The 26,473-nt window shown below is 34.8% G+C and overlaps 1 protein-coding gene across 3 annotated transcripts in view; it reads left to right on the top strand.

Moving 5' to 3' along the window:
- LOC143233868 (ecdysone receptor-like) overlaps positions 1-26,473 on the top strand; it is a 98,170-nt gene that overhangs the window by 56,730 nt on the left and 14,967 nt on the right. Inside the window, exon 1 of one of the 3 annotated variants that reach the window (XM_076470690.1) lies at positions 2,861-7,729. The exons of the other annotated variants lie outside the window; for them this stretch is intronic. Coding sequence (XP_076326805.1) covers positions 7,537-7,729 — 193 coding nt within the window. The 5' untranslated portion in view covers positions 2,861-7,536. Of the gene's footprint in view, positions 1-2,860; positions 7,730-26,473 lie in introns of those variants that run through there. 3 annotated transcript variants of the gene reach the window in all.

Here is a 26,473-nt window from a genome sequence, read left to right as displayed (position 1 = left end):
AGTAGAAATTAAAAGTATTCATTCATTCGCTATACCTTCTTTATAGGCTGCAATATCAAGTATTCAAGGCTCGTCAGCACAACTTGTATAGTAAGTTAAAGGTCTCAAACCCCGTTAAATATTATACACACGTTATAAGAAGACAAATTGTATGTATTTACATTGCTGTCTCAAGCTGTGCTGATGAGCCTCGAATAAGCGAAAAGTAGAAGATGCAGAAATTAAAGAATCAGTTATGCCTCAAGATCCTAAATTATAATTTTCGTTTTACCTCTGTTGGTAAACTATGTAATGTATTAAATAATATATCTCTGTTAATCATATATGATTATACCTTACAGTATAACTTAGGTATAAAAATGTGCAAATTTGAATGCGGATACTTAATATCTTCAATATCAAATGTGCACTATGAACGTCCTCAGAACATCTTATTGTAAATTGGGAGTTAAAGTAAGCATAATGTCGAGAAAAGGTGAGCTAAAAACAAGCAATAATAATACTGTCTCTCCGTCTCTTTAGACTTAACGTTTTACAATACATGCGTGTCAGTAGATAACGTTGCTGGTGTTACCATATCACCTTCTGGGGCTTGCAGCTAAAAGTAGGCCACTAATACTGATAAATTACGAACTTTGTATTCCGCTGAGGAGAGGTCATTTTGGCTTTGACCGATAAGCACCATTCATGTGAGTATCCAGAAAGACCTCTCCGCTTTTGTTGTTGTTGTTTAATGTTAATATGATGTACGTGATTATCTAATCCAATGAACTGAAAGAGTTTGTCCAGAATTACTGTAATACGCGTGCATAAAAATAACGTTATCAATCCATCTGTCTGTATTTAAATTTATGTGCTTGTTTATTGATATAATACGGATTAAGACGGAGCTATTTTGTACAGTTTCGTCAGCAACCAGATATTTTCATAACGTAATGCCATTCCAAAGGGTGATAAATGTTTAAAGGGTACTTATAATCAGGAGGATACAGCTACTAGGAAGATTGGGCATTTATGTTATATTTTAGTAATGTTAATAAAACTAAATTAAACGCCAGATAATACGTATTTGCATACGTTTATTTTACAGGTAAACTACAATATTTTATGCAATTAATATAACCAGTACAATGTATGAGTGAATAAAAAAAGTTAACGCTTTGATCAAATCCTGTGATTTTTTCCACGCACGTAGGCAAGTAGGGGTAGGGTCACATAGCACCCATGAATTGCACCCAAATTTGTATAAATCATACAGAAGCAGCCTCGAATATCATCAAAGTGCAGCGTTGTTAGAGAAAATAAACCGTTTTCGACAGCACACGATCCCTCGTATAATTTTGTTAGTCATTTTCCTTTCCTTTAGGCTTAAGTAGTTTCACCTATATACATTTCTTCCTCCACCCGTGTGTTATACACATCTGTATAAACTCGTCTGTGATTATAACAAGTATATTTACAATAACAAAAAGTATAACGTGACCTATTGATGATTTCCTCTCCGTCATGATTTTCTTTATGCTCTGAGATTAAGCTTCCCATCAGCTTTTAAACTGATTATGAAACTGCTTAAAGTCAGAAACAATAGTGAATGTTAAGGCGTGCGCTTCGTAATCTGAGGGTCGCGGGTTCGCGCCCGAGTCGCGCCAAACATGCTCGCCCTCCCAGCCGTGGAGGTGTTATAATGTTTCGGTCAATCCCACTATTCGTTGGTAAAAGAGTGGCCCAAGAGTTGGCGGTGGGTGGTGATGACTAGCTAGTCATCCCTCTAGTCTTACACTGCTAAATTAGGGACGGCTAGCACAGATAGCCCTCGAGTAGCTTTGTGCGAAATTTCAAAAACCAATAAAGAGAGTTTGCATTACATAAAAATGAATATTGGTAATATTCATATTACCTGCTCGTGCTGAGTAACAGTGTACTTGCTTTTTTATGTGTGGCTTACATTTTTCTTTATTAAGCTTTTGAAACCGGCATTTTGAATCTTATTGTTTTATATATTGGCTTCTCTCATCCCAGATTCTAGTACCCCTTGTATGTAAAAACGTTAGCGGTAGTACAGAAGTTCAGACTGAATACTGGTAGGAATGCACCCCCTCACACCTGCAGAAACCCCAAGGAGGGGAAGACGTATAATATTTTAAAATAATTTTTGGTTGCAACATTTTACACTACTGCGCAACTCATCCCCTCAAGGGCCACGGGATTGTTCTTTTTTTTTTTTTTCCAGGCCTAGTCACGTCGGTCTGACCTCTTGAACCTGTTTGCCACATTCCAGAAACGTTTACTACGTCACAACCGTGTCTAGTTCCGGTTTCTTTGGTTTCGCCAAGGTGTATTTTAGACAACTGATTGTCAAGATAATTAGAAAAGTTACACGTAGAGTGTTCTATTTTAGCAATCAATCATTATAGTTTAGTTTCTTCTTAAATACAAATAAAATAGTCTAAAGAGCTAATTTAAAGTATTATTTTTAGGTTATATGTGTTACTGTGTGTGTGTGTACAGTTTCACATTAGGAACTGTACTATTTTCACTTGCTTAGTGCAAAACTATAATTTATATACTTCAATTTTGAAAATAATTATTATTTGCCAGTTAAAGATGAGATTTATTGTACTAAACAAATCAGGTAAGGTGAAATACACACATGCAAGAGTTCGTAATGTTATCTATGGTGTTATCCACGGAATACTGTTTATGCCATTAACGGTTTCAAAGTGCGTGGGATATTAAAACACGATAGTGAAGTTGGTATTAGAAGAAAACTCGAAAATTAGTTCTAATCAAATTATACAGTTAAATGTTATTTATAAATATTTCAAATTAATTTCAACAGAAATTGGTTTATCTGAAAATATTTTTATTTAGCAAAAAGAAAAAATTAAAAATTGCGTTAAATTCGGACAAAATAAAAAGAAGTTTAGTAAATCACGGCCTTGTTCTTACTGTTGAAATATATACTATTCGTTTAGCGTTCCCCCGAACAACATTTCTCGTATATGTATTATACAAGAAGCTTGTTTACATATTATTTCTTTATGTTTGCTGCTCGAAGCCTTCTTGGTCATTCTATGGTACCCGCAATATCTGATTGGCTAAGATACAGTCTTCTCTTTAGAAATCGGGTCATTGCACCTCACCTTGGCATACATAGGCGCCGGCGCCGACATTGTTGTTGTTGTAGCGACCAATATAGAACTAATGAAATAGTAGGTAACCTTATACGCATTGTAAACAATATTTTGTTCGCACTGTAACGACCATATGGTTTTAAACGTTATATTTTTTAATACTGCATTAGAAATAAATGTGTGTGTACGTACATCCATTTATATAATGCTGTTAGTAACTGTTTTGTAAATGATCTTTATTTATTTGGCTCTAAGGAAGTGGAAAACGGTACCATTATCAATAGCATGTGGAATTGAGTGTGAAACTTATATATAGTGTTAAACCATTATATGATAAAACCACTGAGACATAGCCAAACATCAAATATGTTGTATTATTTATATTATAAATGCTTCAATAGCTAGATAAAAAAGCGTTAGGTTTTTTTGTATTATTGACGTAATTGGTTTGTGCATGTAAAAGAATATAGACTCACCTACAGTTGGCATAGTAACGCTGTAATAAACTCGTCCATACCACTTGACAGATACGTTCGCTAACTTTATATGCTAACACAGGCTTTCTCTCTGCCTCATTTTTGTGCAGTACAATTAAATTCATAAGCACACATCTTAATCATAGTAACATTTAGAGTAAACGTCTGTTTCAGAAGATTACACAAAAGTTATGCTACATTTCAGTTAATTTTCAATATTTGAATTTGATTAATATTTTCAGATATATGTTACAGCTCTATCGTCATTAAAATCAATTAAAATTCAATGATGATCTAAATATTCTACAGGGTGGTTCGTAAGTCCCTACCCATCCATATGTTATGTTATATTCAATTACGCATGTATTATAAATTTATTTCTTTTTTTTCTTCAGAGAAATATGGCCGATGTAAGCCCATTTACACTTGAAGAGCGTATTGTGACAATGTACGAGGGTACATGAGCGCAGCGAGAATGAGGGACAACACACAGATACACTGGATACATAAGATATATGGATGGGTAGGGGCTTACGGGCCACCCTGTAGATAAATTATAATAATAATGTCTGTTGTTTGTCCATGTAACTACATCGCAGGGTATGGATGGATCTTCGTCAAAATTAGTGTGGCGGTTCATTAGGCCCATGCAGGTGTACATACAAATGTTCAGTTGTGTGAGTTTTGTTGTTTTTTTTCTATGGGCATTTTGCGTTTATTACCGCTACTTCGCCCTCTGTTGATAGATTTGTTTGTTTGGGAATTTCGCACAAAGCTACTCGAGGGCTATCTGTACTAGCCGTCCCTAATTTAGCAGTGTAAGACTAGAGGGAAGGCAGCTAGTCATCACCATCCACCGCCAACTCTTGGGCTACTCTTTTACCAACGAATAGTGGGATTGACCGTCACATTATACACCCCCACGGCTGGGAGGGCGAGCATGTTTAGCGCGAACCCGCGACCCTCGGATTACGAGTCGCACGCCTTACGCGCTTGGCCATGCCAGGCCTCTGTTGATAGATCCTCACCAAATTTGGCATGAAGGTTGTATTTTTTTTGTCACCATACATGCAAATTTGCGGTGTCACAGTTTTCATATGCGTGTTGTTGTTTTTTACAATCATATATAAGGGAAGAAACTTTTAATGTACCAAGATAACTTTTCATTGATCATGAATCTACATAACTTCTGTCCATGGAACGAATCCTCTAGCTATTCCAAATTAAAGTTTGACACTCAAAATGATCATTGGTGCTATGCTCATATAAGCCCCTGTTAAACTAAATGTCGAAAATGTGAAGTTCCTTTTGACCACTCTGTACATTTAAGGTAAATATCTAAAATTTAACGACATAGTTCACGTGAACCGAGTTAAAGGACTTTAAAAGTTGGGGGGTTATGGTAATAGAAAGCTCCGATATTACAAACCGTCAATTAGTCTTCCACGTTCTGTTTGATTCAGAATCTAAACTTAGGCAAGAAACGAGCGAGTTTGTTGATTAGCTATTTGCTTGTGGCGTCCCTTAGAAATTCAAGAGAGTTAATACATGAGTTTCTTTGAATAACACCAACTCTTCCATGGCGTAAAGGTTGGCTGGAGTTGCGTAAATAGCCTTTTGTTTTGGTTTAATAACCCGTGTTCATTATTTATAATTAGCTGTCGAATGCTGAAGATACGACTGCGTATATATGTATAAATATATAGCAACTATATTAAATATATTTTTAACATGTGTCTGGTATATTTATCGCCACTACATACCCCATATGTGATTTTCAGCTACGTTTCAGTAACTATAGCTCATTTCGTAGGCTTGTTCCGAATCATATTTTGGTACGTTTCTGAAGCTGTATTGAAGTTTATCTTATCATTGTTTATCCCATAGGTGGTGCTTTTTTCACATTTAAATTATCGGTGTTATACATAAAATTTATATGAACTAGGACTACGTAATCTACAAATACTGCTGTATGCTTCATGTACATACTTGTAGGATGTCATAGTACTTTTAATAGGTTATATTAATAGACTACTTTTAGTAATACCTAATCGCTTCCCATGTCTACGAACCTACAACACTAGAAAATGGGTAATTAATATAATAAAATAAAACACTTCAAAAGGTTTACTTATTTAGCATGAAGTCTATCATCTAGGTAACAGCTTTCGTAAATAACCATAAACCGTCTTCAAAGATTTGATACATGTCTATGCTAGTATATTTTGAGTTTTCGTGTATATTACAGCCTTTTAAATTTACAAGTAAAAATATAATTGGCTTAATCATTAGATCCCTCCATTTTTATTCTATTATCTTCTGACCAGCCATGAGTGGCCGAGAAGAAAGGAGGTGATCGACCTTGCCCATGAACTGGCGAAAGGACAGGTAAATGCACCTGAGCTAGTCACGTGAGATGCGATCACCTACCTCGTGGGAAGAGTGAATAGAACGTTCAATCCAACCCAGGCAGATTCTCGGAGAGTAGCAGTTTGTGTTGGCTTCTCCATGGAGCTGGGAACTGATCAACCATATTCTGCAAATACTGGAATCATTAGAAGAATAAAAAAGGAACAGATCAAAGGATTTGATATTACCAACCTAACGACTAATTCCTTCGTACGTATGATAAATACAGTAGTCAACTGTATACATAACATCGATAGCACGTTTCTGATAGCAACTATTCCTCAGTATTGCTTCTTTACCCTGACACTGAGTGTTGATGTTGACGATGTCTCTGCTGAACTAGTACAGTTAATTCCAAGTTCATAAATTCGGAATAAAGAGAATTTGCTTGACATATTATCAGTTCATCACCACAACACCTCTAGCTTGTAGATACAAACGTCTCACGCTCGAACTCGATAAAGTGTAATGGAACACGTTTTTCAGAACAAAGGAAACGGAATCTGCAATAGATAGTCGAAAACGTATTTTCCATCATCAGCATCAGGCCTATCTCTCCCTTCGGACAGTTGAAAAGAAATGCATTGAGCAGTTTGTTTTGTAGTGGGTTAAAATTGGAATAATAAATTTTTTCCCTCTAAAATGTAACGTTAATTTCTAAAGCCTGTTTAGTTTCGGCAAAGTCCACAGTCTTGAATTAGTCGCTGCGGCATTGCGGCTGTAAAAACAAACATGTGAAAAATACTTGTTTAAATGTTGTGTGGTGATAAACAGCACTTGAAACCTTACAAAGAAGAAGAAAATTTGATATTATTAGCGGAGTGATCCGTTATGCAGTGATGCATTGTGTTTGGAATGTTATTTAGTTCGTCGAAAGTGATTTTGACACCCGTACTTTTCTCCAAAACCAAAAAGATTCGTGTATGTGGTTGATATAAATGTTGTGTACTTGTACGAGCACATAAAATTTCGAAAGATAACTTGGTGAAACTGCTAGTTTTCTAATTTATCAGAACAGTGAGAGTAAAGTCGGTTGTTTTTTTTAAGCAATGTACTGACAAGTTCAGACTTGACTGTAACCATAGTACAACTCACTCTGAGCAGATACTCGTCGAACCATAGTACAACTCACTCTGAGCAGATACTCGTCGAACCATAGTACAACTCACTCTGAGCAGATACTCGTCGTCCGAAACTCCTGTTTAGTTTTTGTCGCGCAAAGTTTTGAAGGTTTCGTTTGAGAAATCAAATAAAAATTGCACATCAAAGAAGTGCAGATGTGAGAAAATTTAAAACATTTTTTTGTGCAAGTTAACTAAGATATTTTATTAAGTTGTAAATTAGCCGTGGTTCAGGCAAATCATAAAAGCTCGTATCTCAAACTGGAGACAAAATCCGTCAACCTGGATTCTCTGGTACTCTTCTGGCTCCGCCAGTCCAGATCCGACCTGGTGGACAGAGCTAATAAAAGAAAGAATAAGGACATCGAGCTGGAACCTAACCTAGATACTTTCCAAATGTCTGTTAAGGTCAAAGTGGAACCAGGTCTAGACTTTAGCGCTTTTTCCAGATCAGGTGATGAAAGCTCACCTGAAGTCTCGTCCAGTAATATCAGTACTGAAATTAGTACTAATGGTATTAGTCCAGTTCCAAGCTTGACTTCATCGGATATTGGAGAAATGGACCTTGAATTTTGGGACTTGGATATCAGTAAGTGATAAAAAAGCCTGTATACAAAAGTGTGTTTTTGTTCTTTTTTACTATGTGGATCTACTAATTATTAAAGCACCCCAGTGGCACAGCGGTTTGTCTGCGGACTTACACCGCAGGAAACCAGGTTTCGATACCTGTAGTGGACAGAGCACAAATAGTCCATTGTGTAGCTTTTTGCTTATTTCCAAACAAACAAACAAAATACTAATTAAGATGAACTTTTGATACGAATATCACGTTGTCTGATGTCCACTTAACATGGGACCATCAGTATAAGCCCACTTATAATTGGCCTTTGGTATGAATGTTACGTATATAAACACTCTCTCTCATAAGTGAACAGACCGAACATGATCTAACTGTAAGCTTGCTTGGACTGTGAATCCAATTGCTCATTTTTCGCAATCCCTTGTCGCAAAAACACGCTCCACACTTTGAGGCCATAGATGTGACAAGAAAATAACGGTTAAATAATCTTACTAATCAGAGTTAGTGGTGGGCCTTGTTGACTATTTGCATTCTATCAGTTCGGAAACAGCTCTTTGTGCCGTTTCTCGAAGATGCTAAAACAAACAATTATTGGAAAACGAAAAAGACGTGTTAGTTTTTCCTTCTTTTCTTTAAGAAAACCTAGAAGCTTTGGAAGGTGCAGTTAGATCGAGAAAAATTGTTTTAGTACTTTCTATTAATCGAATCTTTTAGGATATCTTTTAATATACTTTAAAAGATTGTGTTTTGACCCTAAAACTGTTTTTAAAATGCAAATAATTGTTACCCATTATCGCATACTTACTACAACTTAAAACCTCACAGAATAAATTAATGTGTTTTAAAATTAAATATTAAATTCCTTTAAGTGATTAATGAATAAAGTATATTCGAATATTCATGAATTAAAAGTTTGTACATTGGTTTTTCATATGTTTAAGAAAAATAAAACGTAGTAGAAAAACTTTTGCTATGATACAGATTGGTGTGCATTACATGATCCGATTAGGAATTTTTATAACTTTTTTTTCCGGAAAATGTGCAGAATTTTTATCGACATTTTCGTTGTTTGCCTAACCATTTGTCGGGTCAAGAATTTTTTTTTCTTTCAGATTTCTCCCACCTTAGGCCCGGCATGACCAGGTGGGGTGGTTAAGGCACTTGATTCGTAATCCAAGGGTTGCGGGTTCAAATCCCCTTCACATCAAACATGCTCACTATTTAAGCCGTAACGGTCAATCGTTGATAAAAGAGTAGCCCAAGAATTAGCGGTGGGTTGTGATAACTAACTGCCTTCCCTCTAGTCTTATACTGCTAATTTAGGGACGGCTAGCGTAGACAGCCTTCATGTAGCTTTGTGCGAAATCCAAGACACACCAAACATCCACCTAAAACACGAATAGATGGATTTGTGCTGACAAATAGTGTACTGAGGGGTGCGGTACCCCTATACGCTAAAATCAGGGGTTCTGCTCTTCTCAGTGTACTCAACAGATAGTCCGATGTGGCTTTGCTACAAGAAAACACACACACACACTCCCTATACGTCCCTGTGTATTGTCTGCCTGTAGAAAAAAAAAAAAAAGACATTGAGGTGTTTGTAATTTCAAAGATAGAATTAATTTCCAATAAAGCAGATAAGCAAAGTATGGGTTTAAATTTAGCACAGGATGCAAACGTTTTACAGAAAAAGAAATCGAAATAAGAAGTACTTCTGATTGCTTTGAGACATAAACACGTATTTCTATTCTAGTATTCTACAACTTCCCTTAAACATAAATTTCCACGGGTACAGTTATTACTTGATATTTCAATATAATGTAACGTATGTACTGAAAATTACATTACTCCTTCATTTCATTGTGTTTTCTTATTGTAAAGCGGGCCCGACATGGACAAGCATGTTAAGGCGTGCTACTCGTAATCTGAGGGTCGTGGGTTCACATCCCCGTCGCGCCGAACATGCTCGCCCTTTCAGCCGCAGGGGCGTTATAATGTTACGGTCAATCCCACTATTCTGTTTTGAAGTATGTACTTTTATTGGTATGTTATCTATTTAATAAGATGTAATACTGTTGAATATAGTTTATATTATATGGAACGGAGCGTAGCTCAGTAGATAGCGTGTCAGAGTATATATGAATTTGTAAGTTCGAAGTTCGCGTCCCTTTACCGTTAACCTTCCCTCCCTCCAATAGCTCAGCTGTAAGTCTTAGAGCTTATAATGCTAACAATTTGATTTTCATACTAGCGATGAGTAAAGCACAGATAGTTTATTGAGAAGCTTTGCACATAAGAATAAATAAAAACGCTAACGTTTCGTTACCGCCAAATAAATCATTTTCAAAACTTTTGGGTCATATATGCGGTAAAAGTGTGATAGTCAGATCTCATTATTTGATTAAACAATAGTCGACGATGGATACTGCTGACAATTCAAATTTATGGACATGAATAGAATAGTTTAGCGAAAGTGTATGAAAACAAACAAAAAGTATGATTCTTATGTTTGTTTGTTTAGAATTATGCACAAAGTCACACTATAGGCTATCTGTGCTCTGCCCACCACAGGTATCGAAACCCGGTTTTTAGTGGTGTAAGTCCGCAGACATATCACTGTGCCACTTGGGGCCATGATGCTTATGAAACTTATAAAATGTTGGAATATATAATAAGTTTATAATATACGTATTATTCAAATGGCAACCTTTTAATATATTTGTTTTAGCTTCGGTGCACAAGGGGTTTTTGCCATAAGAATCGAACTGTGAATTTTAACATTATAAGTTTCCATGCTTACAGCTGAGTTATGTATAATGGTTTGAAACTATTTTTCAACGAGAAAGTTGTCGTGTAGAAACTTTATATAAAACGTTTCTCCTAAACTACATTTCATCTTCCAGACTGTGTGACGTTCCATTTAGTTTTCAGAGAAAAATTAATAAAACGTGTCAAACAACACATTTCAGTGACTATCAATCATTCCACTTTAATGTTGTAACTCTTATTGTTTGGCAAAAGTAAAGTATTATTCATCGCTAGAGCTACGAAAATTGAAATATACTCATTGTTCGATATGTTTCCTAAACAAAACCCTTATTGTTTCGAGTAATTATTGTATAATGCTTTCAGTGGAGAAGGAAAGAACATCTGGAAGTTTGAAAACAATGTACTACAGCATTGAGGTCGCTAAAAATTTGTGTGAGATAGTTCTGTATATACATGGTGAACAGCTAGTCGTATGATGTTAGGAGGTATACCCCGAAAGATAAACCTTAAGCGGTTATCGTTACATCTCATCCAAACTTTACGTTGCAGTTCTTAAGACTTATTGAATGAATGGTACTAGTACTCCGTTTCTTTCGTTTTTAAATTTTATAACAGCTTTCCTAACGATCTCAAAGAAAGTTTAGTACTCACTGTATCTGTAGTTAAAAACAAACACTATTTAGGTCTTCTCCTTCATGTTTGCTACTCTAATAGAATGTCTAGTTAAAAATAAATACTATAAAGGTCTTCCCTTTAGTTTTGCTGTTCTGACAGAACTTCAAAGAAAGTTTAGTCTTCACTGTATCTCTAGTTAAATACTATATTTGTGTTTGTTATTCTAACGTAACATAATATTAGGGAAGTTCATTTCTCACGATGTACTTTAAAAACAAAATAATATCAAAATGATCGTTTCAGAACATTTGTTTTTCTAACAGAATACTGGCAAGGTTAGTCTTCACTACATCTGCATTTCCAAAATACTGAAAGAGTTTCAATCCTTGTTAATGTTCGTTATTACGGCACAAAGTATGTTTAGAGGCTTGTCTTTATGTAAGAAGCAGGACATAAAAATATCTAGTATGTACGTCATTATTCCCTAGAATTGATATTAAGAGGACACAACGAAACAACACCAAATTCAGTCAGGCCGTGACGGTAAAGGTATTTGAGAAATTTAACAAACAAATCAACTGTTCTGTAATCTGCAAACAATTCTAGTTATGTTTGTGTGCATCTGTTTGAAATGCATATTATGTAACGATATCAAAATGGAAAATAGGCATATTTATCTTTTGGTAATATATGCATGATTTTGACAACTCTCTCTTGAACGATAGATCGTGTCCAACAGCGTCGCCTGGACAAGAAATACTCGAAACTCATCTCTTGGCAAAAGATGGTTTTAAATATTCAAAGAACTAACATGTTATTTATAAAGTGTTTTAGTATTCAGTCAGGGCATGGAAATTGGATTGGTTAATCCTTTTGACATATCTTCTTTGATGTTGATTTAGTTTGTGTTTAATGTACCTTTAGATAACTGTTACAGACGCCTAATTGTTATTTCCTCTAATGTAATTCCATATCAGTAAGGCATAAGTCTACTATTGCATATAAGAAATATGTAAACAAACAATTCATCATTTCACCATCTGGTTGGTGATCAGTGTTTTCTCTGAAGTAAGGAACATAATATACATATATATATAGTTAAATAGTCATTCAAGGCTTAACAGAGTAACAGAAAAAATAATCTAGACCACAAGGGACTCGTTGTATTGCATTTAATGGTGCCATTAAGAATAATTGCTATACGTTCTAAATAATTTTACCGGGTTTCTTCTTTCATTATTACGGGAAATACTCTTCTCCCGCCAACATAAATTGCCAGTCCTGCCGTTCATGAGACAGCGCATCGCCATCTTGTGTCTATATCCAACCCAAAGCTGTACATGATGAACTTGAAGCCATTCTAGAGGTTTCCACTCGAACTTCTGATACATATTTCATATACATGTGCGTAATGAAGGACACCATGTGTGATTTTCAATGTCCCCCTCGATAGTGTGTTTACCGTAGAAGAATCTCCATATGGCTGAGAGATGGTTTGTAGAATAGGGAAACCAGGCTATGCTAACAATTTTTACATTTAATTTCTGCTTACATATGAGTACACACCCACGCAAACATATATCTATAGATAGAAAAAACTGAGATATCTCACTGAATAAAACATTTATTTTGTTCTTATATTGTTTGTCACCTTCCTCGAAAACTTTCTAATTGTTATTTGTTTTTGTCAAGAATAAAATATATCACTTTCGCTCCTGGTGAAATGCTCAGAAGATTCAACCTTGCAAGAACTTTTGGGCTTTATTGATTCATGGCCTTGTTTTATATATAAAAAGCTAAAGTAATTTGGCATCATTATAAATAATTCTACAATAACATGTAAACTGGCTAATTTGGAGTACTTTTCAGGACGTAAAACTACAATGCAATTTTCGTCATTTAACGAAAAGTCCTCTGTATAAGAAAATGATGTCGAATGATTTTTTCATACTTTTTATCCAAAATATTCTATTATTTAACTAAAACATAAACTAAGTAAACTTCTAACTGTCGAGAACGAAAAAAGTGAAGTTTCTAGGTATTCCTTCCTTTCTCTTTTTAACTTATAATTATTGCTGAAGAGGGTATGGATAATGATAGAACCTAATTCATAGAGCCCTACGTTTTCTCAAACAGCGTATATAATGGTACGTGATTCTGCTATTGCATCAAGTAGAGGAAAGCGCTTGCCCCTTAAGGTGTTTGCTTGTTTACCTGTTTACTTCCATTGAACGTAGTTGTTTATGACAGTAGTTTCACATGTTTCTACGTTCACCCTCAGAGGGTGGGCTGAATCTTCCACCCGGATTTAGTCAAGTGACTCCCAAGACCATCAGCGCATTTTTTCCCAACGCAACACCCATTTTCCCCTTTTATCTCAATGTTAAACATACGTAATCTTAAATCTTAAAGTTTGTTTAAAAATACGTATTGTGGTATATATCTGTTTTTGTATATATCGTTGTTTTTTAATTTATACTAACCTCAAATATAGTAATATGAGTCGTGGTGAAGATCATTCACGTTTCCTAAATCCTGGTGATTTTTGTTGTTGTTTTAATCCGGAGTTATTATTGTTGGTTAGGTATTTTAATTACATAACTTCATTGTCTATTAAGTTTCAAAATAGATGTGTCTGAAGTGAATGTTATTTTAAGCAGAAATTGAGTATTTATTGGAACGGCTTGTTTGTTTGTTTTTGAATTTCGCACAAAGCTACATGAGGACTATCTACACTAGTTATCCGTAATTAAGCAGTTTAAGACTAGAGGGATAGTCATCACCGCCCACCGCCTGCTCTTGGGCTACTCTTTTACCAAAGAATAATCGGACTGACCATGACTTTGACGTCTCTACGGCTGAAAGGGCGAGCATGTTTGGTGTGACGGGGATTCGAACCCGCAACATTCAGATTACGAATCGAGCACCCTAACCACCTAGCCATGCTGGACCCTTGTTGCTATGGTTTAGCCGGCAAACGCCTACAACTTTAATTAGACGAAGTCACGGAAGTGTAATCAGTTTTTATGACAAATTCAGTAACGAACCTGAAATAAGCTGATTGTTTTAAATAGTACTTTTTGAATGAGTTCACAGTCACGAATTCTTCAACAATCAGAACACTGGAAAACTGTTGTCGTTGTGTTAAACATTTCAAAAACACACGAACTCAAACTGTGAGAAAAAAAAATCAGCCAGTCGGTAGAAATATAATATAAAATTATAATATTTTAACACTTATAATTAGCGTATTGGACCTTTCAGTTTGTGTTGAATTGTGTTGAAACGTTGTTTTTAAGTTCTAGTGTGAGCAAATGCTGAACAAAATTTATTGTCCAGTTGTAAAATGTAAACAAGAAAGCCAGTTTGTCACTAGTAAAACAAGGAAACCTCGGCGCTTCACCTTGTCATACAAGTTCACTTTCATTTTGACATAACTTTTCCGTCTTTTTGCTTCTGTGGCCTAGAGTCAGCCAATTTCAGTATTTAAATATTGAAATAAAAGTTGTTTGGTTGGCTAAGAAATCGGATACAACTTTTATAGCGGGTGTACTGGTTTGCTGGCTTTTGTCTCAAGGTTCGTAACGTAACTTTTAAACACAGACGAGCGCGTGTATTCAAGACTGGCTAGATCAGTGCTCCCGCTGCGCAACTGTAAAAACTTGAAGGACTGGCTTGTAGTCTGATTGCCAAGTAGGTATGCGAACCCTAGAAACCCGACGGCCGTGAAACTCAAAATGCACCGAGTTGGTTATCTTGTATCGGCCGTGAAATTATACCAGATTAGTTGGTTGCTTCACGACGACGGTAAAACACGAAAGTGTTTTCTGGCTCTGAGCTTGTTTCTTTGTTTTTCGCCGTTGTTTTTTACGACCGCCAAGTAGTCTTTGTCTTACTGAATGCAGTCGTGAAATAAAAAAAGAAACAATCGATTGACGATAACCGTCAATTTATGTATGACTGTTGAATGTATGACTACAGTTTGAGGTGACTATTGGTCCATAATCGCTGTGACGTTACTTTATGTTCTAATCACTGTCACTGTGTGACTGTTATTTGTATTCTAACCACTGTATGACTGTTATTTATATTCCAGCTGCTTCGAATTTGTATTCCAACCACTGTGGGACTGTCACTTTGTATTCTAATCACTGTCTCACCAAAATCTATTTATGTTATAACCATTGTTTTTCTGTTACTTTATATTCTAACCGCTGCATGTTCCCATTTGTTTTTAATATTCTAACGACCGTGTGACTTTTTGTATCATAATTATTGTATGACCGTTGCTTTATGTAATTACTTGTTGTCATGTTGTGTAAGGTTTATCAACAGAAATGTTATAAGTGAACATGTTAGGAATTACTGACATTAAAGGTCGTGATACAATACAGGATTTATTGTCGTTTTATCCTACAATGTATACTAATCTAAGCCATGGTAAAATTTTGTACTTGTTATTTATATGTTACAATATATGTTAATCTAAGTCGTAATACAGTGTAGGCTTTGTCGTTATATCTTACAATCTATGTAGAAAATACGCTTGCATTTGTTTTTCCGGAACATATCTCGCAAATTTTTGATGAAACACAACGTATCTCATCGTAAGAAAGGCTTTTAGCCAAGGAGTCCGGATAGCATATTATCTCCCCACACACACACACACACCGAATCACCGCGTTCGTTGTAGTCAAACTTTTCAATGCATGAGAGATAGGTTTTATTAAGATGCGTTAAATACGTGTATATAAATAATATGCTTGTTGCCTTCGTCCGTCCGAAACTTTTCTCTCAAATTTCTTGACCAAACACTACAAATCTCATATCGTTAAAATTGCCTTTGTCCGAGCAGTCTGGATTGTATATTAGCTTTTCTGTTCAGAATCACCTTGCCCATTTTTGTTTTATAAGTGTGTTCAATGAACGATTGTGATACATAGCTGGACAATGCCGTTGTCATCGTGTGGAAACTGGCTTCGAACTAACATCAGTCTTTTTATTTCCCAAGTATTTCACTTAACTCGCACGTAATTTCCTTAAAAATGAACATTACACTTAATACAATTCCTGTTAGTTTTCTCGACTTATTTAAGTCTAAAATACACATGTACAATTCATTCCCAATCACTTTGTGAACACGCATTCAGTCGTTTCTGCACTAAGTTTGCCGTTGTTACAACTCTACATTTACTTTGCAATAACTTAGCTTCAGTTCATCTCATAGATTGCTGTAAATTCCTTATAGCTACTTTTTCTTTACTAAAGGTTTTATTCTTCGAATTATTCTTTAGTAGTCTTCGAAACTAAAAGTTAGAATAATTCTTGAAATGCAGATTTAGGTTGTATTAATCACTTGATTTTTGGTTTGAAGAATCATGAACTCACTGATGGTTATGTTTTCTTTTGTTTTTTAATGTCATAGCACGTACGTACGTATTTGTGAAAGGATCGTATTTTTTGTTGTTTTTTTTACCTGTACTATTGTAAATAAGAAGCAAATTAGTGTTCGTATTACCGTCCATAATAATGTTAATTGAAACAAATCAAACAGATGTATCGACGTCGTTTTTTCATAGTTTTTCGTTGATACGATGGTTTGTTAGTCATATGCTAGTTTGACGAACTAGTGGTCGCTGGAGAGGAAAATATTTTTGAGCATGATTTATATTGTGATAATCTTTTTTATTACGATATTTGATAGCTAATTAGCGTTAGATATATCTTTCAATTGGCTCTTGAAAAAAAAAAAGACATTTCCGCGGTTTAAAGTTCTGCATTTAGTAGATGATTAGATTCTGTTTCGCTTTTAATTACCGTCTGTTGTAATGTAATATCGTTAGCGCATGTGTCGGCAGAAGTGTATGATGTGGAAAAGGCTAGATTGCTCTAATTTAGCAAACATACAAGCCTAATTCATTTTACATTCTTACCTGCTATGGTGAAATAAATAACTTGTTCACAGCATAGCTATCTTATTACTTGAAAAAGGATTAGCTAAACTTTTGGTTTTATAAGGTGAATGGTATATTTCTTTAAAACACTTCTAACTGTCGATATATTTTACAATCATTGAAAGTGCTACAACACTTCTCGTGCACATTTTGAGATACTTAGAACGTTAATTTACACACCGTTCTACTTGGCCCGGCATGGCCAAGCGTGTTAAGGCGTGCGACTCGTAATCTGAGGGTCGCGGGTTTGCATTCCCATCGCGCCAAACATGCTCGCCCTTTCAGTCGTGGGGTCGTTATAATGTGACGGTCAATCCCACTTTTCGTTGGTAAAAGAGTAGCTCAATAGTTGGCGGTGGGTGGTGATGACTAGCTGCCTTCCCTCTAGTCTTGCACTGCTAAATTAGGGACGACTAGCACAGATAGCCCTCGAGTTGCTTTGTGCGAAATTCCAAAAAACAAACAAACAATACACACCGCTCTCTCTTTTCCTTGTCAGAAATTAAATCCAGACATGCGCATTACCTTTACGTGTGGTTTCGTTGGAAGATTAACATACAAACTAACTAGAAACCCCAGTAATTTTACACAATCACTTACGTGATTTGGTCAGACTGTGCAATCGCAAACCAACCAAATTATTCGCTCAGAACTCTAGACTTCTTACGCTTTCTAATCTAAATCCGTTTACTGAGTTGAATGTTCTTTCCGCAGCTGGTTCCGAGTCGTGTCACTTTTGCACATCGTTGGCTATACCAAATACACATGCCACGTGCACGTACGCTGCGCTACAGAAGAAGCGTACAGGTTCAACAGAGATCCACAATGTTATAAACATCATACGTAAACTGAGAATTTGCAAATATATATTCGCATACCTTTTTCTTAACAGATATAATAAAGGTACAAATGTTGACTACCCTTTGTGGGTTTTTTCCCTATCCATAAAAGCCTCCTAGTGGTGTGTCTACAGACTTAAAACAAACAAGAAACCAGATTTCAATACTTCTGATGGACAGAGCACAGATAGCCCTATGTGTACGTTTGTACTTAACTACAAACAAAGAAACTATCCATAGAAAAGTAACATCAGAAAACTGTAGAGAAAACATGGCTGTTTTATGATTATGCATTGTTTCCATGTAATGAATAGCTCTGATTAAAACAAAACGATGAATCTATCAAGTTTATTCCAAACTTCCTCCATTTTTTAACTCTCTAACTTTAATAATATTTTAACAGTTTTTGCAATGCATAATTAAAAGTGACAATATAAGAAAGTAAAACACAAGGAAATAAATATAAAACCTTGTGCATGGTTAGCGATGAGGAGTGAAGTTCCCTAAAAGCGTAATAACTCGGTGACAAGCACTGAAATGAATGATAGATTGACTTTACATATACTTTTAATGTAGCAAATAGCTTTTCTGCTGACTATTATTTATGGAAAAATTCACCATTTATCTCCATACTATGCTAAATTTGAGTAATTTTACACCTCATCCATAACACAGGACAACGGAAAATCGAAAAAAAGGCTATTTTTAGTGGTCGTCTGTATATTATATGTATGATGTTTTAAGATGCTCTTTAGTAATTGAAGTGAAGATGTACATGTACAGGAATTGAAACATTCATAATACTGATACCACTAATTTATTGAGCAGAGAACTATATAAATTATTAAAAATAAATATGGAGTTCAATCTATCATTCGGTTCACCACTTGTCACTGAGTTGTATCGGTTTCGGATAACTTCATCTCTTATCTATTGAATAACCCTGGGCCCCTATGAGTAAGTGGAAATAAAACACAACAACATCAGGCATGTTATAATGCTAGTTTTCTTATATTATCTTTGTAATACTTTTAGTTGCCGACTCACCACTTGTCTCTCACAGAGTTATACTGGTTTCGTACAGTTTCACGCTTCGTCAGTAACTCTTAATAATTATGAATAATAGGTTAGTAGCATTATAACTGCACATTCTTTAAATCTTAATAACTTATGTGTTCAACATAATAAGTTGAAGACAACGCTAAGTGAAGCCTAGTTCTGTTTTATTCAATTTGCTCTTGTCCAGGGTTATTGGTGAAGGGTGGAATTCCCCGAAACCGAAATAACTCGGCGACAGCTTGTGAATAGAATGATTTTTCATGATTATTTTTATAAGATAAATAGCTTTTCTGTGGAATGATTTAAAATAATAACTTAGTAGCATAAGTGCTTCATGTTCTTGAAATTCGATATAAATATACATTAACTGTGGTGAACGAGTACAACTAAAAACCATACATTTAATGTAAAGTGAAATAATACTAATCTAACATGTTAATAATTGTGTATGAATTTTTATTAACGTTTAGATTTTAAATGTTGTCTTTACGAAGTATATAATATTCTGGTGTTGGCATTTAAGGATAATAATTATATAATTGGGTTAAATAGTATGTATTATCATGAATCTAGTCATTGTCAAATATCTGAATCAAATTATATCTGCTTCGTTTTTATTATAATTTTTAACGTTTATATTTGTGTAGAAATAAGAATAATAATTCGGTTTGTATGTTTGTTTTATACATTTATTTATGTGGATGTTATATTTTGTTAGATCATTTTAATTGGCTAATGTTATATATGATATATTTTTTAACAGAAAGAATGTTTATATTCACCGTTCAAATAAAAAAAAAATAATGCATCCCTTAAAACCTTGTTGTTAAAATATGTACAGCCTATCTTACTGACATTGGTCATTAGTGAAGTTGTGTTGTTATAACTTTTCCATTTTTTGTGTTTAGTTTCTCCAGACTAGTCTGGCTAAGATTCCAGCACGGGTGGCTAATTTATGTTTCTGAATGCAGTTTTTTTTTACAGAATATAATTAACAAAAAGTTAATTACTATACAGTATTCTTTATAATGGGTTGTAACTTGAATGAAAAGAGAAATAGCGAGACTATTTAGCTCTACAAACTGAGTCTTGGAAAATAAAAACAATGGCCAAATGCTTATGACCATCCATCGATACTATACATAAACTCACTTGTAAAGAACTGTAATTTGAATGTTGTAACATCAACGCTAAAATATCACTTTAAAATGTGTTTTAAAAAATTGTTAATGTTTGGGATGACAGCTTTAACACATGGGCAGTGAAGCAGAATAACAATTTTAGCAACATTACATAATGACGTTTAGGCTTAGTTTATCGTCAAACTTTCTCCTTGTAGCCGCGCCAAGGTCATTTGTAGCTGAAGGCGTTTAAGGCGGCACTACAGGTACAGAATTGCATGATCGGCCAGCCCCTCAGCCCTGTGATGAAGGTAAAGCAGCCAGTGGTAGGGATAAAGAAGGGGACACAAGACTCACGCTTTGGAAAATTATCATCTTATCATCTTCCGCCTTGCATTTTAAGGAGCCGTACCTATAACAATTACGTAGTCACGAAAGCGTCAAGTATAGCATACTTTATTCTCTCCTTTACACGTATTGTGATCAAACAAGGGACTAGCTGTTTAACAACGACGATTTATATTTTCTGGTTATTTTTTATCGTGATTATGTGTTTGTCCATGATATATAGTTGTTCGCAAGCAGTATCAGGAAAGCTTTTCACCGTATACGTTTCTATATTATGTAACGTGTATTAATTCCTATGACCAATCCAAACATTTTGCTTTATGGGTGAATCGTAAATTAATACATATTCAGACTTATGCAATGAAGCATGACTGATAAGTGGCCCGGCGTGGCTAGGTGGGTTAAGGCGTTCGACTCGTAATCTGATGGTCGCGGGTTTGAATCCCCGTCGCACCAAAACATGCTCGCCCTTTCAACCATGGGGGCGTTATAAAATTACGGTCAATCCCATTATTCGTTGGTAAAAGAATAGCCCAAGAGTTGGCGGTGTTTGGTGATGACTAGCTGCCTTCCTTCTAGTCTTACACTTCTAAATTAGGGACGGCTAGCGCAGATAGCCCTTGAGTAGCTTTGCGCGAAATTCAAAACACAAATAAACTGACAAGCGGAGCATCATCGAAAACTTAAAAGATAAATTGCCTGTGCAAAAAATCATTCTGAATTTAGACTTGACTTAAAGGTCAAGAAACAAACACAAACTTAGGAATAGTTTGCACAACTCGTTCGTATTCAGCAGATGTATAAGCTAATACACTGAACCAAATGTTATTACTATAGCTAATCGCCAACTAACAGCATTTCAGGCATGTGTAACAAGAGTGTAGAGGCTGACTTTTTTTTTTACGCATTTCATGAATGAAAGGCTTTTCTGAAATCACGATGACGTATTTTAAGATGTGGTTGGGCATGGTGCGTATAGTGATTGGCAAACTCGAATTTTGTTAAGTCATTTCACCTAGCTGCCATTGAATTAGCTGTTTAGCCCTTGGCCTAGAGATTGAAAGCTATTGCGCAGGCGCCAAGACCCGACTGTTACAAGAAGGGTTAGTAATAGTTTTGAAATGTAGGTCACGTTTGCTGTAATCGGCGTGTTAGGAATGTGCAGTTCAGAACATGTTGAACTTTGTTACAAGTCTATGTACAGTATAACTATTGTGCACTTAACAGTGATATATCATAACTTCTGTAATTCATGCTAGTTACAAGTTAACTCCCCAGTTTCTGATTAATTGAAAAGAAGTGGATTGTAGACCATTTTTAACATTTTAGTAACTTCGAATTATTAGGAAACGATCATCGATAAACTTTCTATACAGAGTTGACAGTTCTTTATTATTTCTCAGAAATGAATAAGTTAAAAAGAGGTATAATAACGGAATGAAGTTTAATCACTATCTCTTTCTACAATCTGCTCCCCAGTGGCATAGTGTCTTAGGACGTGAATCACTATAAACTAGTTTTCGATACCCGTGGTGGGTAGAACGTGCACAACCCTTTGTGTAGCTTTGTGCTTAACTGTAAACAAACAAACTTTTATATTTCTATAATTTTAGTCTTCAGTAACTAAAGAAAATTGAAGCTTAATTAATATAGACATTACGCATATTAACATACGTCTTTTTGTCGCTAAAATAAACTTAGGAAAATTCCAACTCCAAATAGTCAGGAATTGCAGTTATCTTTCAAGTAAGGGTTGCAAATTATTTAAATATTCATTAACAAGAAGAAAAACATTTAGAACGTGTTTTAATGTACCTGAAATAAATAAATATTTTAATTTTATCTTGGTGTTCATTCCATACCATGAACTTTTGTTTTCTACCTTATGAAAATTAAATTGTTCATGTTACAATTAATGAACGAAGCATTATTAAATCAAAGTTGTGGTTATACTTAAGCACAAAATTATAGAAAAGGATATCAGTGCCCTACACGACGAGTATTTAACGCTAGTTTCTAGCGGTACAAATCCTCAGACGTGCTGCTGTGGCACAGGAGGGGGAAGATATATATTAAAATGTGTTGTTTTTTATCCAAAAGGTATATGGCAAATTCTAGACTGGTATCAAACGTTAGATGATTTTTTCCTCTTCTGATTAGCTGCACTTACATCGCTTAATATGAACTGGTTATTTATCTAAGAAAAAGCGTCTAATCATGTAGTGATCCTAGAGATACAGATAATTAAAAAACTTTCAGTGCCCCCTTCCGGTAATTCTACGCATAGTGAAATAATTCATGATATATGTATGATATGAGAGATTATAAATTACAAATTGCGAGGAAAATTTAATGTTTACATCAGCTCTGACAAATATATATAATTATGTATATCTATATAATTTGTCACAAGTAATTGTTGTTTACAGACGAATTTTTGTCCTGCTTGACTTTTTATTTAACTCCTTTCTATATACACGGTCTTGAGGAAGAAGTATTAGAAATAAATAAAGAATAATCTACAAACAAAATCGAGTTTTGGTATTACTTAGTGCTTAAATTCTGTCGGATTCAAGACCTGGAACCTATTTTGTTTTCAGTCGCAGCTAGAGGCTTATAGAATGTCTTTGAGAGTTTCTAGATCAAACCATAAGCTTATAGCTCTATCATATATGGGTCGTTTTGAGATTTAATTACAGTTTTGGACTCAGGAGATCAAACCCACTCGACTGATGTATTTGACTACACCAAGATCTCATAGATTAATTTACTCTAATCTTGCCCATAAGAATTTCAATTTGAGAGTCGTCTAGTAAAGGTCCTGATGAATAATAATATCGTATCAGGTTTACGCGCACAAAAATATAGCAAATAAAAAGGAAACAAACTTTTATAGATTTACTCTGACCCTGCCCAAAGAATTACAAATGTTGTGACTATTGAGGATTCCCTTGTTTTCTTTTTAAGTCCAAAGACATCGAACACATTATAATTAAAATAAAACTGTTCTTAGTAGGATTGCAAATTGATATTTGACTGACACAGTCAATAAGGTTTAAATTGTTTTCTTCCAAGACTGAAACTCCCTCCAATCAACAGTGATCTGGTTTTTTAAATAGAAATTAATGACTGGTCTTACGAGTTTGTGACGATACACCGAGCAGCAACACTGCACGGAGTTTACAAAGATTTTATCTTTTTGTACGTGTCTTCCTTTGGAAAATACAACAAAAAAAAATCTCATTGGGAAGATTGTTATTAACACATTCCAATATATTTTGATTAATAATGAAATGATTTATAAAAATAATTACGTTGCACAGCAAAAAAAAAACGTTAAGTGGGTTTCATATTTACTATTACTTATTAAAACTCGAGAAAATAAACGTTATCTGTCACGGACTTAAATGATATATTTTATCAAAATTCATAGTATGTAGTATGAATAAGGTTATCTCAGCATGTTCACTTAAAGACATGGATGGTTATAGCGTAGGCTAGTAAAATAAATGGAAGACTTTTGAAGTATTTTCATGTTTATGCGCAGTTATCCTTATTAATGTAACTTCTGGTAATCTTGTCAGGTACAATTTTAATCAGAAGCGACATTCCGGTTCTTAAACCTGTTTGTTTTTTACCTGTTAGTTGTGAAATGATTAAAAGGCTCACGGCCGTTCACACCCGTGTCTGTGCTGGCCGACCTTGACTCCCGACCGTCAGCCGTGCATATACACTGCCATAGCAAAATCAGGGACTTGGCGTTTTGCCAAGACTAGCATGGTCACATGAAAGAATCGTGACATTGGTTTTGTTTTGTTTTTTTTTGTCCATTTCTAGATTTACAGAACAGACAGGATATTATTTTTTAGGCCTTGAATGAACACAGTACATTTATCGTCTAGTATGTTTCGTGACCGATTACACGAGAATAAAACCACACGTAGTTTTAGAAACCCTTATTCGTACTGTAAGTCTAAGTTGTTTGAACAGTGTTTCAATAAAGATAAACAAGATTCATAGAAATAGGAAAAGTATTTATAAATAGAAAATTGACTTTGAATAAAACAATGCCATACTAAGCATATATGCATATCATTATATGACGTATGAAATCAGTAAAGAAAACGCCTTTATCAAGATAAGCCTGAAGTATGCTTTTACGCTTTCTAAACAAGTGAATTAAGCTGTGAAATCATAAATATCATGGTTAGGAAAGAGAAAGCAACGCACTAAAAACTACCGACAGTTACTACAGATGTATTTTCAGTTGATCAACATAATTTTCGTTAAGCATTAGGTTAACGCTTATTCTTTCAACTGGTGTGTTTAGTTTTGTTTGTTTGTTTATTATTAAGCACATAGCACGATGGGCTATCTGCGCTCTGCCACCACGGATATCGAAACCCTGTTTCTAGAGGTGTATTTAGTTTTGAATAGAGAAACGTGCTTCACTCATCTGTAGTAGTTTGTATATGCTTGTGACACATACGTGATTATTTAAAATAAACACAACATCTCCAAAATTATCTTTGTATTAATTAAACCAAAGAAGAATATTACCACAGATGACAGCTTATTAATTACGCTTTAAGAGACGACTCTAAATTCATTAATTAGCCCTGTTGTTAAACCTTACGCAGTAATAAGAAACTGCATATAAAAACAGTTACTGTTTACCTAACAACTGTAATTTGGGTTTTACTACATAGGATTTTGTACTTTGCATTTATACACTTTTTCCAATTCGGTATTCAGTCATTATATTGTACAAAATCCACTTACTTTACTGTAATGTTGTGCTGGGATAAATATAATATTTCCTCTATAATTATTGTAACATTTTCAGAAACCTTAACTTGTTGTTTCATTTTTGCACATTGGGAATTTTAACAAAGCTCCAAATAAACTGCTTTTTTACCTATGTTTTAGTTCAAAGACTTATCTCGTACTTAACTTCTTTCAGAGATTTTCTTTCCATGGGGTAGGGAAGAAGCTTTCCATTCCTCTCTTCTCTACATGTTTTTGTAAACTTGAAGGACTATTTCTAGATGGTAGCTTTTGGTGTGTAAAAGCTTGGTTCCCCTAAAGCTGTACCATTTAAGACACGTACAAATAATGTTGAGAAATACAACATACCATCGGCATTCAAACGCCCTGTACTACATTATTCACCAAATAAGATTTCCACTTTCCCACAAAAATATTCTAAAAGTAAACCCCTGATTTGTGTTTCAAGTTTGCTATTCGTAACCTTTCTTATCTCTTTTGTGTTTATGTAGTTCAGAAAATCAGTTGCAATAGTTGTAATATGAAGACGAGTATATTTGTGGGTATATAAATTGAATAACGGATCACCCCAGAATATATCATTAAATTTAGTCAATTACATAATACTTTAGCTTTTCTCATACTGGCTGTCACTTATGCGTATATATGTAATATTTACGGATATTTATTTATTTGTTATTTTTATATTGCGGCCGCGTACTTTGAACTTTGACTGACCCTTCGTATTTTAGTGTACCACGCCCATCCGTATACAAAAGCGTATGACGTGGGTTAGGTTTTATCCTTATTTTCCTGTGATGTTATCTCAACTCTGCCAAAGCACGAGGATATTTTTTTTCCGGTTTCCATGTTAATACGTGGGTGATTGTGATTCATTTTCTTGCCTCTTTGTTGTTGAGGGTCAGGTATTCGTAATTACAACAATACTAGGCTTATTATATGAAACGAAGTATTGGACTCACGTGTCTAATTATTTTAATATAGAAATTTATAGTGTTAAGATGTTATACGTGGGTGAATGGAAAAAGAAAAAGATGTGTGAAAGCAGTGGCATAAGTATTTGAAAACTGCACTCGGACATAAAAAACAACGTAATGAAACACATCATAAAACCATTAGGATGCTTTGGAAAGAGCATTCTTTTATGTTGTATTATTATTCAAGAAATATGCGAATAATATTTGCATAAATATAGTTTTGTGCTCTCCTTTCATTTTACGTTCCCTTCCGTAAGAATTTAAATTCTATATGATAGATTAT

The sequence above is a fragment of the Tachypleus tridentatus genome, chromosome 12 (assembly GCF_004210375.1).
Source record: "Tachypleus tridentatus isolate NWPU-2018 chromosome 12, ASM421037v1, whole genome shotgun sequence".
Classification (NCBI taxonomy): domain Eukaryota; kingdom Metazoa; phylum Arthropoda; class Merostomata; order Xiphosura; family Limulidae; genus Tachypleus; species Tachypleus tridentatus.
Note: the sequence above shows the minus strand (reverse complement) of the source record. Positions and strands in the feature narration are given on the sequence as shown.